This window comes from Papio anubis, chromosome 6, assembly GCF_008728515.1.
Source record: "Papio anubis isolate 15944 chromosome 6, Panubis1.0, whole genome shotgun sequence".
In the NCBI taxonomy this organism is placed as follows: Eukaryota; Metazoa; Chordata; class Mammalia; order Primates; family Cercopithecidae; genus Papio; species Papio anubis.
In genome coordinates this window covers 95,986,273-96,007,494 of record NC_044981.1, presented here as the reverse complement: position 1 = coordinate 96,007,494, position 21,222 = coordinate 95,986,273, and the positions used below count along the sequence as shown (strand labels likewise).

Below are 21,222 nucleotides of genomic sequence, written 5' to 3'. Positions count from 1 at the left end.
AAAAAGGCTCTTATTTTAAATTTTATCCTTTTTGTAAATATGAAGATAAAAGCTATTTATTCATTCCTAAATTTCAGACTTTTCTTACTAGAAAAGAAAATAGTAATCAATTATATTCTAAGGAAAGCACTAGTAACTACATGATACATTTAATGCATGTATACTGGTTGATCTTTAAACGTTTTATATCAGCTTTGTTGAGGTATAACTAATATACACAAAATACACATTTTAAAAATACAATTTGATGAGTTTTGACATGTATATACCTATGGAACCATCATCACAATCAAAATAATTCATCCCTCTCTCTTCCTCCTGCTGTCTCCAAACAACCATTGAAATGCTTAATGTGACTATAGATTTGTTTACATTTTTAAAAAATTTATATATGTGGAATCACACAGTGTATACATTTTTATCTGGCTTCTTTCACTCACATAATTACATTGATATTTATCCATGTTGTTGCATGTATTAATAGTTCATTTTTTGGGTACTGCTATGTGTATCAACTTGCTTGGTTATACCATGGATTGTTTATCCCTTTAATTTTTATGGACATGCGGCTTGCTTCCAGTTTTTGGCTGTTACAAATAAAGCTGCTGTGAACATTCATGTACAAATATTTGTATGGATGTATGCATTCATTTTTGGATAAATACCTAGGAGTGGAATTGCTTGACATACAGTGGATGTTTTTATGAGAAACTACAGAATTGTATTCCAAAGCAGCAATACCACCCACCAGCCGAGTATGAAGGTTCCAGTTTATCCATATCTTCTTCAAAACTTATATGGGTACTCTTTGTAATTTTAGTTATTCTAGTGGGTATGTAGTATCAGCTTGTTATTTACACTTATATTTCCCCAACAACTAATGATGTTGAGCATCTTTTTATGTTTTTTATTTTGCAACTATATATTTTCTTTGGTGATGTTTGTGTTCAAGTCTTTTGCCTTGTCTAAAATATTTCAAGTGGGTAGTTTGTCTTGCAATTGAGATGTAAGATGTTGTATGACTGAATACAAGCTCCTTGTTGGATATGTGTTTTGCAAGTATTTTCTTCCATCTAGTAGGTTTGCCTTTTGATGTTTGTAACAGTGTCTTTTGAACTTCTAGCGTCAAATTGCCTTGGCACCTCTATGGAAAACAAATTGACTGTATATGTGTGGATTTATTCCTGAATTCTACTTCTTTGCATTAATTTATATATTTATCTTTATGCTAATACCATACTCATGATTGTTATAACTATACGTTAAGTTTTGAAATCAGGTTAAGTCTTCCAACTTGTTCTTTTTCAAAGTTGTTTTGATTATTTCAGGTCTTCTCATTTCCATATGAATTCCATGTGGTTTTCACTGATTTTTGATAACTTTTTCCACCTATTACTATTTAATTTTACCTTGTAACTGTACAGCAAAGAATGCTATAAAAGTGCAAATAGTGAGGCTTCTAGCTATTACTAATTCATTTGCAAAACTTGAACTCCCAGAAAACATTGCATTAATGGTAGTACAACCTTAAGTGAGTGAAAGGAATCTCAAGTTTTAGAAAGTAGGAAAAAATTACCCACAACTCTTAGGATATTGATCCTTCTAAAGTATTTAATTTTTTAAACACTTTTCGTTTTGTTTTCCATCTCATTTCAATGCATATTCTTTTTAACAGAAAAATTAAGAGACAAAACTAACATATGTAGGCACAAGTTATTGTAAGTACGTATACTATTTAACTTGTTCTAAGATAGGTTAGATTAATCTATTTAATTAGAGGCAGTGCGGCGTAAGCAAAATAGTCTATGGAGTAGATCACTGGGATTGAAACCCTACCTCAGCCACTTAGGTCTTTGGTCAGGTTACTCAAATTCTATGTGTTTTAGTTTCCTTATTTTAAAAATTGTTCTGTTAAAAGTTGGATTGATGATTTTACTTGAAAGTTAACTGATTTTATACATGTGAAGTGTTTGGAATAGTTCTTGGCACACAATAAGTTTTCAGTAAGTGTTAGCTATCTTTTAATAAAGCTATACAAATAAGCTGCTTTATATCCTGCTTTTTTATTATTTAAAAATATACCATGACCTATCTATGTCAATAGATACATATCTAAAAGGAATTTAATGACATTGACAAAGTGGGTTACTGATTGATGGGAAAAGACTAAAAGGTTACTGATTGATAGGAAAAGACAAGACACGGAAACCTGCCACGTATCCCTCATTTATTAAACTAGGAAATAGAGCAGTGCTGCTCAATACAGTAGCCACTAGCCATAAATGACTGTTAAAATTAAAATTAAATAAAATTTAAAATTATTTTCCTCATTTGCAGTTAGCCTGATTTCAACTGTTCAGTAGTTACCAGTGGCTGCCAACTTGGATAATGCAGATACACAGAACATTACAATTATCACAGAAAGTCCCTTCCAACAGTGCAAACATATGCTTACAGAAAGCATGATGGCAATACAGAACAGGAGGAGAGGCAGTGTATGTGCATGCATCCACATTTTCTTGTTCTTCTTCTTGTTGAGTTTTTTTGTTTTTTTGTTTTGTTTTGTTTTGAGACCAAGTCTCACTCTGTCACCCAGGCTGGAGTGCTGTGATGCAATTTCGGCTCACTGCAACCTCTGCCTTCTGGGTTCAAGCAATTATCTGCCTCAGCCTCCCTAGTAGCTGGCATTACAGGCACCCACCACCACGCCTGGCTAATTTTTTTTCTTTTTTGAGATGGAGTCTCGCTCTGTCACCCAGGCTGGAGTGCAATGGTGCGATCTTGTCTCACTGCAACCTCTCTATCCCAGGTTGAAGCGATTCTACTGCCTCAGCCTCCTGAGTAGCTGGAATTACAGGCACACACCACCACGCCCAGCTAATTTTTGTATTTTTAGTAGAGATGGGTTTTCACCATGGTCAGGTTGGTCTCTAATCCTGACCTTGTGATCCGCCCGCCTCAGCCTCCCAAAGTGCTGGGATTACTGGCATGAGCCACCACACCCGGCCCACATTTACTTTCATTATGAGACACACAGTTGCTTGTTCACAAAAGGTCCTGCCATAGTTCAGAAAAAAGCCAATTGTTGCTAAGTTACTCCACTCCCCTTTAATAGAAGTTAAGCTTACAGTCTGTTGGCTTTAGCTTAAGGGAATGTTTACAAACGTCATGCTTTCCTGATTCTTGAACCAATTTTGACACGATTCTCAAACATACAGTGAGAATTCTCTGCTTCTAGCTTCCTAGGGTCTTGCAGAGTACTCTCTGCATCATATGAATATTTGATATTTATTTAACTCTTCCTTGGGAGTTTGTTTATAGCATTTCCAAGTTTTTTCCATTGGAAAAATCAAGAGTGTATATGATTAGCTAAAAGTGCATACCAGAAAACAGTGTATAATAGCTAATAAAAACTCTGTAAGTTGAAAATTGGACATGCCTCCTGAATAAAACATTGAAGCTTGCAAAATGACCCTGTACGACTCCAGGATTTTAACACATTCAAATTAGTAACTGGAAATAGTATTTTTATTAGTTTGTCGTTTCATAATTTATCATTATAAAAGTTAATTTTGATGTTATCCTTTGTTATCAAGTTACCTATAGTCATTCATAGAAAATTAGAAACCAGTTTGACTTCTAGACCTTGGTTGTTTATATTACATATTTAGGCACAGAAATTGTTGTTGCTATGTTGATTGTACTTAGCTCTGGAAAATATAGTTGAGTTTTATAGCCTACCTATAATAATCAGTAATCCTTGCCCCCACTCCTCTCTTCTCCTTCCCAGTGTTCTATTTGGTATAAAGAGCTAAAAATAAAATAAAATAAATTTAAGCTACTTGATAAAATATGAAATAACTAAGGGAAAGTAAAATAATACACAATGTAGATTTTATCAGTATAAAAGGATTTGTTTCAGCTTCTGGATTTGCTGAAGGTTTGAGCTTCTGCTAAGGATAAGTAAGAACATTCAGGGTAAAGTCCTTTATATAGCTTGATAAAGTACTGTGTATCTTTTTCATATATCAGTTCAGTATGTTAATCGTTTAACAGGCAGTGTTTAATAAGCTACTTAAGCATAGATACAGTTTTTAAAATAGTTTAAAAACCCTGCATGATAGTAATGATGCTGATGTTAGAAAACACAATTGATCCCTATCTGTCAGGCATTATTCTAAAGATTTGTGAGTATTAATGTGTCTCATATTCATTATAATCCAATGATATGTAGGTACTATTATCTTTTCATCTTATGTTGTAGGGAACTGTGGGATTTGTACTAGTAGGTGTATAATAAATATTTGATAAATGCATGACTGAAAGATATTGAATGTGTTTTCATTAAACCATAATCTATCAGATATATAGTATATTGACAAATGAGGCATGGCTCTAAGAATATAGATTTAAGGATGTTAATACATTACTATTTATACAAATATAGAATGAAAACCATGTTAATAGGACCACCCACTCTGCTTTCTTGCTTTGGAGGACATAAACCAGGAGACCTCAGCTGTTGCCTTATGGGAGATAAGGGAGTAAATGGTAGCCTGTTTTGATAGGAGAGGCCGGGGGTGAGGGAGGAGACTGAGGATTGAAGGGGATAGGGAAGTCACGAGACAGGAGCATTATAAAAATCTGTAAGTCAAGAATCAGCTTATGGCTGAAAACGAAGAGGGCCAATTAGAAGCAGCTGCAGTCTGTGGCAATCATGGAGAGGAATGAAAGGGGCACGTGATAACAGCACCTTCCACTGAAATATCCAGGTTCTCACATTGCGACTGATTAGGCAAACAACTCAACCCATGGATAATGCAGAAAAGCAGGGTGGGATGATGGCCCACCCAAGAGTGGCACGGAGCCAAAGGACTCCCCACCCCCAGCCAAGGGAAGAAGTGAGTTATTGTGTGACCCCACCTGGGAAACCATATTTCTCCCACAGATCTTTGCAACCTGTGGATCAGGAGATCTCCTCATGAACCCACTCTACCAGAGCCTTGGGTCTGATACACAGAGCTGTGTAGAGTCTTGGCAGAGCAGCCACTCAGGCACACACAGAGACCCAGGACTTTTGCATACTATGGCCTCGAGATCCCTGGCAAGGCGAGAGAGGTCCACCTGTACATTCCCCTAGGTACGGGGCTGAATCCAGAAAGCCAAGCAGCATTGTTCTGCAGGCCTCACTTCCACCACACCTGACAAGATAAGACCCACTGGCTTGGAATTCCAGCCAGCCAGTGGCAACAGGCTCAAGTCTGCCTGAAACAGGATGGAGTTTCTGTGATGGGGAAGATGGAGGCTCCCATCTCTGCAGTTTGGCCAACTCAGCCACTCTAGCCTGCTGGCTTTGGAGAGCCCAAATGGTCTAGATGAAGAAAGGTCCCCTCCAAAGCAGCACAGCTCCTTTGCCAGACTGTGCCCAGACTGCTTCTTTAAACAGGACTTGGATATGTTCATCCTCACTGGGCAGTACCTCCCTGTAGGGGCTTCAGCTGCTCCAGCCAGTGTTATACGGTCAGGGCTCTGATCTGTCCCTAGGATGGAGCTCCTGCAGTTAGGGGCAGCTGCCATTTCTTGGTTCAGTCAATTCAGCCGTTCCAGTCAAGTGCCTTTGGAGAGTCCAAACGGTCCAAATGAGGAAGGGTACCCCCTAATGCAGCACACCTGCTAAACCAAAAGGCAGTCAGAATGCATCTCTGAATGAATGCCAAATTCTATTCCTCCTGACTGGGTGAGACCTCCCAACAGAGGTCTTCAGCCACCTCCTATAGGCACATTCAGGCCAACAACAGGTCAGTACCCCCTGGGATGGAGCTTCTAAAGGAAGAAGCAGGCTGCCATCTTTGCTGTTTCATAGCCTTCACTGCTGGTGATACCTCCAGGTATGAGAAAAACTGAGCAGACCTCCAGCAAATCACAGCAGTCCTACAGAAGAGTGGCTTGACTGTTAAGAGAAAAACAAACAAACAGAAAACAGCAATATCAACATTGACAAAAGGACCCCACAAAAACCCCAATCAAAGCTCAGCAACCTCAAAGATTGGAGCTAGATAAGCCCGCAAAGATGAGAAAGAAGCAACACAAAAATGCCAAAAACTCTAAAAGCCAGTGCCTCTTATCCAAATGACCATAGCACCTCTCCAGCAAGGACATAGAACTGGTTTGAGACTGAGATGGCTGAATTAACAGAAGTAGGCTTCAGAAGGTGGGTAATAACAAACTTCACTGAGCTAAAGGAACATGTTGTAGCCTAGTGCAAAGAAGCTAAGTATCCAGATAAAACAGTACAAGAGCTGACAGCCGAAATAGCCAATTTAGAGATAAACATAACCAACCTCGTGGAGCTGAATAACACTACAGGAACTTCACAATGCAATCACAAGTATCAGTAGCAGAATAGACCAAGCAGAGAAAATCATCTCAGATCTTGAAGACTATCTTTCTGAAATAAGACAGGCAGAAAAGAATAGAGAAAAAAAGAATGAAAATAAATGATCAAAGGCTCCAAGAAATATTTGATTAGGTAGAAGCTGAACCTATGACTGATTGGGGTACCTAAAAGAGATGGGGAGAATGGAACCAAGTTGGAAAACACACTTCAGGATATCATCCAGGAGAACTTCCCCAGCCTAAGAAGACAGGCCAACATTCAAATTCTGGAAATGCAGAGAACTCTACTTAAAGATAATCCATGAGAAGATCAATCCCAAGGCTCATGATCATCAGATTCTCCAAGGCTGAAATGAAAGAAAAAATATTAAGGGCAGCCAGAGAGAAAGGCCAGGTCAACTACAAAGGGAAGCCCATCAGACTAACAGCAGACCTCTTAGTGGAAAACCTACGAGCTGGAAGAGATTGTGTGCCAATATGCAACATTATTAAACAAAAGAATTTCCAACCCAGAATTTCCTATCTGGCCAAACTAAGCTTCGTAAGCAAAGGAGAAAGAGAAGCAAATGCTGAGGGAATTCATCACTACCAGGCCTGCCTTGCAAGAGCTCCTGAAGGAAGCAGTAAATTTGGAAAGGAAAAACTATTACCAGTCCTACAAAAACACATTGAGTTAAACTGAGCAATGACACTGTGAAGCAACCATATAACTAGCCAATATCATGATGACAGGATCAAATTAATGTATAACAATATTAATGTTACATGTAAATGGACTAAAAACCCCAATTAAAAGACACAGAATGGCAAGCTGGACAAAGAGCCAAGATCCATCAGTCTGCTGTTTTGAAGAGACCCGTGTCACAGGCAAAGACATACATAAACTCAATATAAAGGAGTACTTACCAAGCAAATGGAACACAGAAAAAAAGCAGGGGTTGCCATCCTAGTTTCTGACAATGCAGATTTTAAACCAACAAAGATAAAAAAAGAAGACAAGGGTATTACATAATGATAAAGGGTGCAGTTTAACCAGAAGAGCTGACTAACCTAAATATATGTGTCCAATACAGGAGCACCCAGATTCATAAAGCAAGTTGTTAGAAACCTACAGAGAGACTTAGATTCACACACAGTAATAGCGGGAGACTTTAAAATCTCACTGACAATTTTAGGCCACTGAGACTGAAAATTAACAGAGATATTCATGACCCGCACCCAGGTTTGGATCAATTGGAGCAGATAGATATCTACAGAACTCTCCACCCAAAAATCAACAGAATATACATTTCTCTCATTGCTGCATGGCATTTACTCTAAAATTGATCACATAATCGGAAGTAAAACACTCCTCAGAAAGTGTGTAAAAACTGAAATAATAATCAACAGTCTTTCAGACCACAGTGCAATCAAATTAGACTCAAGATTAAGAAATTCAGTCAAAATCACACAACTACATGGAAATTAAACAACCTGATCCTGAATGAATCTTAGTTAAATAATGAAATTAAGGCGGAAATCAAGAAGTTCTTTCAAAATTTTGAAAACAAAGAGACAGTGTACCAGAATCTCTGGGACACAGTGAAAGCAGTATTAAGAGGGAAATTTGTAGTGCTAAATTCTCACATCAGAAAGTTAGAAACACCTCAGATTAACAATCTAACATGTCAACTAAAAGAACGAGAGAACCAAGAGCAGACAACCCCCAAAGCTAGCAGAAAATGAGATAACCAAGATCGGAGCTGACTGAAGGATATAGAGACATGAATAACCCTTCAAAAAATCAATGAATCCAGGAGCTGTTTTTTTTAAATAAAAAAATCATTAAACCACTAGCTAGATTAATAAAGAAGGAAGGAGAGAAGAATCAAACACAAACAGAAATGATAAGGGGTATATCACCACTGACCCCACAGAAATACAACCAACCACCAGAGAATACTATAAACTAGCATTCTATGCACATAAACTACAAAATCTAGAAGAAACGGATAAGTTCTTGGATACATATACCCTCCCAAAACTGAACCAGGAAGAAATTGAATCCCTGAATAGACCAATAGTGAGTTCTGAAATAGAGGTGGTAATACATAGCCTACCAGCCAAAAAAAGCCCAGGACCAGATGGATTCACAACTGAATTTTACCAGAATTACAAAGAGCTGATGCCATTTCTACTGAAACTATTTCAAAAAATTGAAAAAGAAGGACTCCTCCCTAACTCATTCTGTGAGGCCAGCATCATCCTGATGCCAAAACCTGGAAAATCCAACAAAAAAAAACAAAACCTGAGGCCAATGTCCTTGATGAACTTCAATGCAAAAGTCCTCAATAAAATACTGGCTAACTGTACCCAGCAGCACAACAAAAAGCTTATCGATTATAATCAAGTTGGCTTCATATCAGGATGCAAGGCTGGTTCAATATATGCAAATGAATAAATGTGATTCATTGTATAAATCAATCTGAAGACAAAAACCACATGAATATCTCAATAGATGCAGAAAAGCCTTTGATAAAATTCAACATTGCTACTATTAAAATTTCTCAATAAACTATGTATTGAAGGAATGTACCTCAAAATAATAAGAGCTATATATGACAAACCCATGGCTGATGTCATACTGAATTGGCAAAACCTGGAAGCATTCTCCTTGAAACCCAGCACAAGACAAGGATTCCCTCTCTCACTTCTCCTATTCAGCATATTATTGGAAGTTTTCACCAGGGCAATCAGGCAAGAGAATGAAATAAAGGGTATTCGTATAGGAAGAGAGGAAGTGAAATTATCTTTGTTTGCACATGACATGATCCTTTATCTAGTAAACCCCATTGTGTCATTCCAAAAGCTTCTTAAAGTGGTAAGCAACTTTAGCAGTATCTCAGGATAAAAAATCAATGTGCAAAAATTGCTAGCATTGACATACTTCACAGAATTAGAAATAAAAGCTATTTTAAAATTCATATGGAACAAAAAGAAGCCCAAATAGCCAAGAGAGTCCAAAAGAGAAAAAACAAAGCTGGAGGCATCATGCTACCTGACTTCAAACTATACGGCAAAGCTACAGCAACCAATACAGCATGGTACTGATACAAGAACAGAGACATAGAGCAATGGAACAGAACAGAGAACTCAGAAATAAGACTGTGTTCCTACAACCAGCTGATCTTCAAAAACCAGACAAAAGCAAGCAACGGGGAAAGGATTCCCCATTTAATAAATAGTGCTAGGATAACTCACTAGCCACATGCAGAAAACTGAAACTGGATCTCTTCCTTACGTAAGTGCCACTGCAGGGGTTGCTTGGTGGGTAGGTTCCAGACGCTTTTTGACTGCCAGTCCTTCTGGGAACTAATAGAGCGAAAATCCAGTCACCCCCAAAGGAGGGCATTAATTTATTCGTAAGGGATCTGACCCCATGACCCAAACACCACTCAACAGACCTCACCTCCCAATAGTGCCACATTGGGGAACAAATTTCACTAGCAAGATGGTACTGAGTGAACGTACTGTGTCATTCAGTCTCCAGAATAGTGTTCTGTAGAAGAAATGCTCTTAAAGTTTGATGCCAGAATAACATTTTTATTGAGGTTCTGTTTTGTCTCTATTTGAAGCTATGTGCCAGTTTTGCTTTCTCAATATAGTGTCAAAAGCTTAGGGCAAGGTTTTATATATAATCACATATTATGTATACTTTGGTCATATTTGCTTTTCTCCTTTATCACTTTACTAAACCCTATTTTTAGTGTATGTGAACTTCTGTTAAGCCACTTCAAAACCAATAACAAATCATTGTTCCTTGATCTTTTTTCTAATGTTGTTAGTTAGTTTTCCAGTGTTGTTAGTTAGATTCTAGGAAATGGAAGGAAATGGAGGGGAAAATACAGAAAATGTATAATTTCACTTGGCTCTACACTACATTCATATTAGTGCTATATTAGTAATGTGGACCTTGAGGTATAGGTTGTGGCAGTGGCGGCTACTCGAATTGGAACAGCTGTGCCACATAGATGACCATTGCATTTCATAACATTGTGTGAGTTTGGACCACATTTCTCCTCTGTTTTGCTGTATTTTCTCAAAGTATGATTTCTAGTTATCTTTGTATTCTAACCATAGATAGACACACATCTAAGGACATTGAATGAGTGAGTTAGTCACAAATTTCCATCAGGAAACTCTTCTTGGATAAACAAATTATGGTGAAATTCATAGATGTACCCATGTTCGTTGTTCTTTTTTCCAATTAAAAAAGAAATGGTTTAAATAATAGAAATGGGTGAACAATAGGGAACTACAAAAACATTTATTTCTTAATTATGGTCATTTTCAGTAGCCTTTATCATACTGTAATTTGTTGATAGGGTTTTAGATTCCCCTTTCCTCTGTCTTCCTTTCCCAAAAGTATAGCCCAAACAAACTTTTGACTACTTATTCTTGAATAAATGTAATCTGTTAATATTGACTGTCTGGAGTTACTTTGAAGAGATAAATTTTTTATTATTTTGAGTCTTTTTTGTGGAGAACTGCATAATACATTTATTTAGTTCATCACATTTAAGGTGTAGTAGTGTTGTATTGCAATACGACTTTTTTTTTTTTTTTTGAGATGGAGTCTCGCTCTGTGGTCCAGGCTGGAGTGCAGTGGCGCGATCTCCACTCACTGCAATCTCCGCCTCCCGGGTTCAAGCAATTTTCCTGACTCTCCGTCCCAAGTAGTTGGGATTACAGGCGCCCACCACCATGCCTGCCTAATTTTTGTATTTTTAGTAGAGATGGGGTTTCGCCATGTTGGTCAGGCTGTTCTCGAACTCCTGACCTCTGGTTATCTGCCTGCCTCAGCCTCCCAAAGTGCTGGGACTACAGGTGTAAGCCACCACACCCAACCTGCAGTATGACATTTTAAAGTATTTTTTTTTTTTTTTTTTTTTATGTAAGAGATTGATCCTCAAACTGGGCTTTACAAATGTGGCAGGTAAGAGGTAGTGACTCTCAAACGTTCAAAGTTGTGTTTTGTTTTGGTTTGGTTTGGTTTTGCTTTCAAAGCACACAAACCAGTCCAATTTGAAAAACACAACTTTACAATAAATGAAGGAAACCTGTTCTCTGTGAGTATCTCAATTGTTAACGATTAGGCCTCACTGCAGGACAGGTTGCTACCACAAATTAGTCACATGTGAACAACAAACTGTCTTTATGAGCGTGAAGAGGCATTCTAAGTTGTAGCAGACGCCTGCTCTATGAGATGTTAATAGAGTGAAATCCTGGAGTATTACAGGTAAGCAGTTAGAGTGATGAACAAGGGCTTTATGGTTTCTATAAACAGAAATATAAACAACTTTGTGTTTTTCTCAATTATATGTAATTAGTTAAGGTTTCAGGGTAACAAAGTATTGTGTCCCTTTTTTTACAAGCTTATGCTAATGAGGCTAGACTTCAGTATGTATATTCTGGCATTGATGAAAAATGTCTTAACAAAAAGAACTGCAAAGAGAATGAACTGCAAAAAGAATTGTATTTCAGTTGTAAACACACATAATCTAGAAAGAATTCTTTTGGCCGGGCGCGGTGGCTCACGCCTGTAATCCTAGCACTTTGGGAGGCCGAGACGGGCGGATCATGAGGTCAGGAGATCGAGACCATCCTGGCTAACATGGTGAAACCCTGTCTCTACTAAAAAAAAAAAAAGTACAAAAAACTAGCCGGGCGAGGTGGTGGGCACCTGTAGTCCCAGCTACTCGGGAGGCTGAGGCAGGAGAATGGCGTGAACCCGGGAGGCGGAGCTTGTAGTGAGCCGAGTTGCACCACTGCACTCCAGCCTGGGTGACAGAGCAAAGACTCCGTCCCAAAAAAAAAAAAAGAAAAAGAAAAAGAATTCTTTTACATGTTCAGTTTTGAATAGGAGAACTTCTCTCCCCGATTCTCGGCATTTCCTGCTCTGTTCCTTCAGAAGCTTTAGAATTTCTTATTGAATTATACTTTGTTTTTTTGTAAGTGTCAATTTGAAATTTTAGCTAAAAATAGTATCATTTATTTTTCCTAACATGAAAATACCGAGATACATTTCAGGTGACACTCTTCGTGCTTTAGCTTTATTATATTGTACTTTTCAACAAACAGTAAGCTGTGAGAATACTTTTGTATTTGAATACATTTTTATTTTGTAATTGAAAGCCACCATCCTTGACATAACTATAACTCGATATTTGAAACTATGCTTTATGTGTGTGACTGTGCATTCGTGCATGTGAATTGATGGGAGAGCAGGGAACATAAAAAATGTTGAAGAGGAAGTGGTTGGAACTAACTGATTTGTTGTAGAGTCCCAAGGGGCAGGTATAATCTGCAAGCTGTCAGATTCCATTATGGGGACCGTTGCCATCAATCAGAACTGACATTTGTATATCAGAGGTTAGTATAACTAATTATATGTATGTTTATGGAATGTAAACCATGTGACATTTTAGATTTAATCTTTAAATTAAAACATTCATATAATTTATAAGCTTATTGGTTGACTGAGTATGTGATTATGTATTTTAGAGAGGAAGACAGTATTTCTTAAATCTTGCAAGCTGTTGCCTGGTCTACACCTATCATGTTAGAATGTGATTTGTAGCAATTCCAGGCTATTTTCACCACAGAAGATGTGCTAGGCAAGCATTCTTGAAGGTTGCTCTTTAGCTTAGTTAACAGATTCCTAACATTTTTTAACTAAATGTACCATATTTTATCAATTGTAAGATACATTTTGAAAGTATACTTGGTAGTGGCATTTGTTTTGTCTTGTTTTGTTTTGTTTTCAGAGATGGAGTCTTGCCCTGTCTCCCAGGCTGGAGTGCAGTGGCATGATCACAGCTCAGTGCAGTCCGAAACTCCTGGGCTCAAGTGATCCTCCCACTTCAACCCCTTGTAGGACTACAGGCGTGTGCAACCACATCCAGTTAATTTTTATTTTTTTATTTTTCTAGAGGCGAGGTCTCACTATACTGCACAGGCTGGTGTCAAACTCCTAGCCTCAAGTCATCTTCCCACTTTGGCCTCCCAAAGTGCTGGGATTACAGGTGTGAGCCACTGCACACAGCCCAGTGGTATTTTTTCACCTTCTTAGTGACAATAAAATATGGTATAGCTGGAATCAGTGGCTCCTGAGATTTGATGATATATAATGTACTGTTGGATTTTAGTGGCTATGTTTTGATATTTTATCATTCTGGTTTTTAAAAAGTCACATATGTAATTTTACCGTTTGTTCCCAGTTTACTACAGTCTACGTACTAAAAATTTCAAAATCAGTTTTAAATGTTATAAACACAAGAAAGTATACTCTTATCTTTAAAATTTGTGTATTCCTTTTGATTCAAAATTTTAAATCTACGTTTTAGCCATGTGCTTCAAAGAAACAAATTGTTCCAATAGTCAAAATGACAAATTATTTAAAATTCGATATATCAGTATGACTTGCATAACTTCACATTAGCTATAATAAGATGAGTTAAACATACAACAGACTACTTTTATGCATCACAAACATGTTTGTGTCTTAAGCCAGATATGTATTCTGAATAATAATAATAAAAAAAAAAACCTTAGGACTCCATTTTATGTATAATGAAACAATTAAAATTGGAAGGTTTTAAGGATTAGGTGCTTCATTGCCTAGCTAGTTTTTTTTCACTAAAGAAAAATTGAAGCATAGCTTCCAGTACACATTTGCTCTGACAGATCTTTGTTCAAGATCTTCTTCTACAAGTTTGTTCAAGAAGTTGCAACGTTTCCATAAAATGTCTTCTCTGTTCACACACACATTCTCTCTGCCTTCTTTCTCTGTTTACACACACATTCTCTCTCCCTCCTTATTTCTTTCTCTTCCTCTTAATTTCTCTAGTCCTCTCCCTGTCTTATTTACCCCCTCACACTAGCTCCTTCATTCTAAAATAATGACTATTTTGGTTTTGATTAACTTTTTGCTCTTGTTCAAGTACCAGTCTTTCAGTGAGATTGTTCAGAAACCCATAGTTGTATTATTGGCCTTCCTGATTTGTCTTAGTCATAAAGATATCATGGGCAAGCTTTGTCAAAAGTTTCAGTATATACAGAAAACTCTGTATATACTGTGTCTGGTGCTTTCTCTTCACTACCTTCTTGTTGACTTTATCCGAAGTGAAAATGAGGTTGAATTGGCATGACTATTTCTGACGTATTCATGCTATCATCAAGTGCGCTTTCTTCCCTAAGTGCTAACATGTGCCCCATAAACATGGAATATGAGATTTATCATAGGCCATCCCCAGCTATGGATGCTTTCGTTTTTGGGAAGAGACTTCTTGGCAAAGGAGAGAGTGGGAAAGGAGAAGGTGAAAAGTGATTATACTTAATATGAATTTTTTTTCCATGCTGTTGCATATAGTTTAGTAGTTTACTTATTTTTATTGTTCAGTATGTATTTTATTCCACTGTATAAATATATTACTTATTATTTTTCCATGTTATTGTTGATAGACATTTGGTTTGTTTTTGATTTTGGAGTATTTATAATATAATATTTATAATATATATGGCAATAAAAATTCTTATACATGTCTTTGGGTGCACATATATGTGTGTTTCTGTTGGGTATATAGTATATTAGGAAATGGAATTTCTGGGTCACAACGCATGCATATTTCAGCTTTACTAGATGTTACCAAGCAGTTTTTCAAAGTGGTTGTGTAAGTTTATATTCCACCGTCAGTTTAGGAGAGTTCTAGTTGCTCCACATCCTCTGTAAACATATCCTCTGGTATTTTCTATCATTCATTCTAACTTTTATGGTAGTTGTATAGTGATGTCACTTCTGTCTGACTGTCTGTCTGTCACTCTATCATTCCCCCCTTCTTTCTTGTGTTTTTTTATTAAATATGAAAAAAAATATATTCATTATTTTCAATTAATTTTTTGGCTCCTGTGTTTACTGAATATTAAGCACTATAGCATAGTTATATACTATAGTAACATTTATATGTGCAGCTTAATGTTTGTTCCCAAGCTCACATATTGCATTTGTTATGTCTAGTTAGACAATTTGATTGTTACTTTTGACACATAGAGAATAATGTTTTGTTTGCAGATGTTTATGTTTAGGAAAGAAAAATTTATTTTTAGACTTTCTTTGACTTACAGTCAAATAGAAGAGATACACTGTTTTGGCACATGTGTAAGCCACACTCTTAAGAAGGTATAGAAAAATTTTTTTCTCCTTGGAATGATCCCTACTGCCACTTTTCTGTCTGTTCCCCCCTCCCCCTCCAAACCACTAGTTTGATTTCTTTCTCTTCATTCTGGCTCAGTTCTTTGTGAAGCCATGTTAATAACATTAATCATTTTTAATCTTTGCCTCTAATAACTACTTGTAGAGTAAAAATATGAATAAAATATATTTAGACCCTTTTTGTTGCTGTTGTTGTTGTTGTTGTTGTTGTTGTTGTTGTTGTTACATACCCAGAACAGAAAGTTCAGATCCATAGCTCCATAGCTCTGGGGTCTAACACTGTAGCTGGTCATCTGCCTGTAATTGCTGCCTGGCTGACACAGTAAAAGTTCCTTCAACCTATTGAATCTTTGCATTTTCTGTTTCTTAAGGAGCATTAGATTAATTCAATCTAGTAATTTGTGGGGGGAAAAAGAACCAAATGTAAAATGCACAAACTCATTTATCTCGGAGGCATTATTTCACGAGAGGTTTTATGATCTCTCCCATAATTCTTTAGTTCAAAATTCAAAAAATTCCGTTTGGGACAAGTCTATGAATACGTGGATTTGGGCAAGATGTTCATCATTCAGTGAAGCACTACTCTCTGGTGTGTTTGATATAGGGCTTGCTATAGTATTCAATTAGTAGATTATGCAACTAATCATTAAAAGTTCAGATTAAAATTTTTACTGTGTTTTTCTCTTCTCGTCCCCTTCTCAAGGAGGAATACACTTTACCTAGGATAAACAATAATGGAGTAGTCATTAAACAATTGTAGAAAATGAAATAGTGTAACTTTACTATATACAGCTGTAAGGAAAGTTTTTAATAATAATGTTTAAGATGAATTGGTTCTGGCAAGTCTTAGGTCCTTTGGTTTTGCTGTGAAATTAATGAGATTTAAAAATTAAATATACCAAATGTTTGGCATAATGGTGGTTTATAAACATCTCAACTATGCCATTTTCCCAGTGGACAGTCTAAAGTTGGAACAGTTTAGAATACTGATTTTTATACTGCCGAGGGATTAAGTACATGTACTGAGAGAAATTTAAGTTGACAGTAAAAATATTGACAGTTAACCCAGGCCCTAATGCAAGAGCAGATGGAAATGTCTTGCATGAGTTCCAATTCGTTAAGCAAATATGACACTTTATTTTCTAGTCATTTTAGTTCATGGAACTGAAGTAGTAAAATAGTATTATAAATGAAGCCACTTCTTACTGTGCTGAAATTAAAGCATAGAAAACAAAATACTAGAAAGGATTTTTAAGATTTGGTGGTATAGGTTGAGCATCTCTAATTTGAAAATCTGAAATCCAAAATGCTTCAAGATCTAGAACTTTCTGAGTGCTGACATGATGCTCCAAGAAAATATTCACTGGAGCATTTGGATTTGGGATTTTCAAATTAGGAATACTTTCTGATATCTGAAAGTTTTGATTTTATAATTTGTTACCACATTTTTTCTCTGCAAATTAATAAGAAAGGGCTGGCATACTATTCTAAGTTGGTGGTGAGGTAGATAGCTTTGTAATTGTTAAATTACACATTATTGTAATTTAATAATCTACTTTGTACCTCTCCTAATATTTACTAATAACTAGCTAGTTTTATATTTTAATGTGCCATTAATTTAAAGTTTAGGAGAATTATGGTGTCTTTTTGTTTTACAATACATGGGCATGTTTTTCAGTGAAAAGCACTGTTAGTAAGTGATCTCTGGGTATATTTATGATACTATATCTCGGGTTATTTTTAATCTGTCATTATCCAAAGTTAGATTATCAGTAGAGTGAATTGTTGATTTTTCTTTCTTTCCTTTTAATGCTTTCATCATTTTTTAGTCCCTTTTCAAATAAAGACCATTATCAGTATATGCTACTTTAAAAAATAGTGTTCTTTTTTTTTTTCATTGTAAGATACTTTTTTTAAAAAAAAAAGTATGTATTTTGTATACTTTGCCCTACAATTCACTGGCAAATGACCTTCAGTGAGCTTAAACTGCCTAATATCACAGCTTAAAGCGAGTTCGTCTTGAAATGACTGTTGTCTATAGTAAATTAGATATAATTCTAGGCTATTCTAAACACTTTTTATTTGATTTATATAGAGGTGGCCAAAATATTTCTTTCTGAATATCACAGTTCAATTTTAAATAACCTATGTAACTTTTCCTCTTTTAAAATTTGTCTTATCTTATAGATGCTTGTGACCACACCGGAAAAATGGGATGTAGTGACAAGAAAGAGTGTTGGAGATGTAGCTCTTTCCCAGATTGTAAAGCTCCTTATTCTTGATGAAGTTCATTTGCTGCATGAAGATAGAGGACCAGTATTAGAAAGCATAGTTGCCCGTACTTTACGGCAGGTAAGAGGAAGTTATTTATAAGCTTATTTTGAAGGGATAAATATGTTTTTCAACTTAAAATGTAGCATTCTAAGGAAATATTAATATGCATTGTTCATGGGAATTAACATAATTCTAGTATGGAGAAAACTTTAGCTATTTTATTTTCATAATAAAAGTCCCCTATCTTTTTTTATTCCAAATTGTATTTTATTGCAGTCTCTTTAATTAAACAGAACAAATGTAAGGAAACTTTCATTGTAGACCTGTGTTACAAAGCTAAATCTACTGTTGACATAATCTTCATATTTTTAAAAGGGGGAATGTGCCTGTTGTCCATAGTTTTAGACCTCATTGGCTATTCATAAATAGTCCAAACCAAAATTGGTAAATTCCTAATGCCAAGAGTCTTAAGATATTTTCTGTCAACCATTCTTTTCATTAAATGAAAAGACAGGATATCTTATAATATTCATGAGTTTTTAACTGATGTTTTCTTATAGATTGTACATATATAGAAAGTAGATGAACACTTATTTTTTGACCTAATCAAGAACTCTAGTTTCTTGACTCCTCATTTATTGTCTTGTATTTATATTCTCTTGCCTTTATTTTCTTCCGAAATAGCTGAGACTCCATGACTAATTACTTATCTTCTTAATAACTTTACTTACTTATCCCCTGAGCACCTGACAAAATTACAACAGTGACTCAATTGAGCCATGTCTGTACTTCCAGCCAGATTGCTGATTACCAGTGGGAAAGATTGCTAGAGATGCTGACTGGCATCAGTATACCTTCATAGACTGTGATTTAGAGTAGACATTCCTAGACTACATTCACATGGATCCTTGGGATTACCTTGTAACTTCTAAGCAGCTTTTTTTCTGTGTCCCTAATGTGACCCTTTTCAAGCTTCACCAGTTCCCTTTTTCACTCTTCATCACCCTGTCATGCCTTATTCTTATACAACAGTGTTTTGTACTGAAAGGGAAATAGAGTCCCTCGTTCTTGAACTCTCTCAATTTCCATTCCTTTTCCTCCCTCTCCCTAAACAGGAAAATGCCCAGAATAAGGGGTGGAATGAAGCATACCCTTCATTCCACCCCTTATTCGTTTCTCAGAGGTCCTTTCTCCCCTTGCCTTGGACCCCATTTCTTTCACTCTATAAGCTACCCCTTTTCTTTCTCCTGTGTCTTTTAAGTTCTTTCTCAGTGGGCACTGTCTTTTTGGCTTAAAAGGATTGCAAAGTCCCTTCTGTCTTTACTAAAAAATTTCCTTAAGCCTATCCCTCACCACCACCTAGTGTCTGGAAGTATTAATCTCGATTCAGTTTCCCTTTTGACTAAACCACTGCAGTCTGGTCATTGCTCAAACATAGGTAATAAAATGTTTTTACCAAGATCACCAGTTACTGAAAGATAGTTTTCAAACCTATTTTTTTTTTTTAACTTTTGATTCTACTCGTTTTTGATGATTAGTACTACTGATTGTTTCCTCAATCTTGAAACTCTTTGCCCTTTGACTCTGTGATACCACCCTGTCCTGGTTACTTTCACTTGTGTTTTTTGGTTTGTTGGTTGGTTTTTGTAGCTACTGTTTCTCAGCCTTCCTTGCTTCTTCCCTGTTCTCAGTCTGGAAATGTTTATTGTTTATGTTCTCTAAGACTCTGTCACTTGCCATCTTCTCTCTGTATTCTAAATATTTACTCTAGGGAAAACCACTTCTCTACCCATCTTACCTAAATTATGTACATATGATATGTGTATGATGTGTATGCGCGTGTGTGTGTGTGTGTATATATATATAACCCAGTTGTATATTTTGACTCTGATATCCCATAGACATCTTTTGCCCATAAACATGTAAGAACTCTTGTCATCTTCCCTATATACCTAGATATGGTATCATAATCTACTTGATTCCGAAGCCAAAACCCTATGAGTCATAGTCAAATTTTCCCTCTTCCTTAATACTTTCTTCCATCCCAATATCTAATTAGATATCAATTCTTTATATTTTATTCTAAATACCTCTGATTCAGATTCAAGTGGAAATGTAAAGAAGTAGGTACAATAAGTGACATAATGTATTTTTTAAAAGTTTGAAAGTGTTTGTTTTTTATTTTATACATTCACCATAAAATTCTAGATGGATTAATGATTTGTTTCAAACAAAGCTCCCAGTTCAATGAAGAAAACATAGGAGAGTTTTTTTTTTTTTTTTTTAAATCTTGTTGGGGGAGTTCTATGCAATATGCAAAACTGGAGAAGTTATGAAGGAAACCTGTGTCACATTTGGATACATAACTATTTTAAAATTCTGATCAGTAAAACATACCCCTAAAATTTTAAATGTGAGACCAAATAACAAATTATTTGCAACACAGAAAACAACTTTTTAATATCATTTATATTTAATAGGTTTCTATAAATTAATAAGAAAAATAATCTTAATTGGAAGGAGCATTTTACAGTAGAAAAAATTATTGAGAAATATTTAAAAGATGCTTAAAAAGAATATGAATAAGTATGAGACATTTCTGTTCTATCACATTAACAAAAATAAAAACAGAATGGAATTTGAAAGCATCCAGCAAAATCAATGCTATGTTTTCACTTCTGTATATCTAACTGTGGAAATAATAGCACAAATTTATAAAGATATAGTAATACCAGTATTCATTGAAGCTCTTTTTAAAATACAAAATATTTCGGTAATACCTTGAATATTCAATAATAGAAGAAATTGTTTAATGAATTATAGTATATTTATGCAATAAAATGCTGCTTTGCCGCCTTTTAAAAAAGTGAGAATGAACTCTGTGCTCTTATTTATATTCAGGGAGCTATACCATAACAATCTATACATTCCACATTTATTTATGTGAACTGGGCTTAAAAGATGTTATATTATTCACTGAAAAAGCAAGCTGTTCTGTATGTATAGCACAATCCCATTTGTGTAAGAAAAACTTGCAGTATATTTATGTTTTTATTCATTCATTCATTCATTCAGGTAATGAACATTTATTAAGCACCTACACATGTACCAGCTACATAGTTCTAAATGCTATAGATAAACAAAACAAAGTTCTTGCTTACACTTAGATTTTAGGCTGGTGTAGAATTGGGTGCACATACATGAAAAGATAGGCAACAAGTTGAAGAGTGGTTTCTTTTCTTTCTTTTTCAATTTCAACTTTTATTTTAGATACAGGGGTACATGTGCAAGTTTGTTACATG

At 35.8% G+C, this 21,222-nt stretch overlaps 1 protein-coding gene across 8 annotated transcripts in view; it reads left to right on the top strand.

The window, feature by feature from the left end:
* The window catches only part of ASCC3 (activating signal cointegrator 1 complex subunit 3), a 384,990-nt gene that overhangs the window by 150,204 nt on the left and 213,564 nt on the right, over positions 1 to 21,222 (top strand). For all 8 annotated transcript variants that reach the window (XM_003897951.5, XM_017958157.2, XM_017958154.3 and 5 more), the window contains one exon: positions 17,834 to 17,998. In XM_003897951.5, the coding sequence (XP_003898000.3) occupies positions 17,834 to 17,998 (165 nt within the window). The remainder of the gene's footprint in view (positions 1 to 17,833; positions 17,999 to 21,222) is intronic.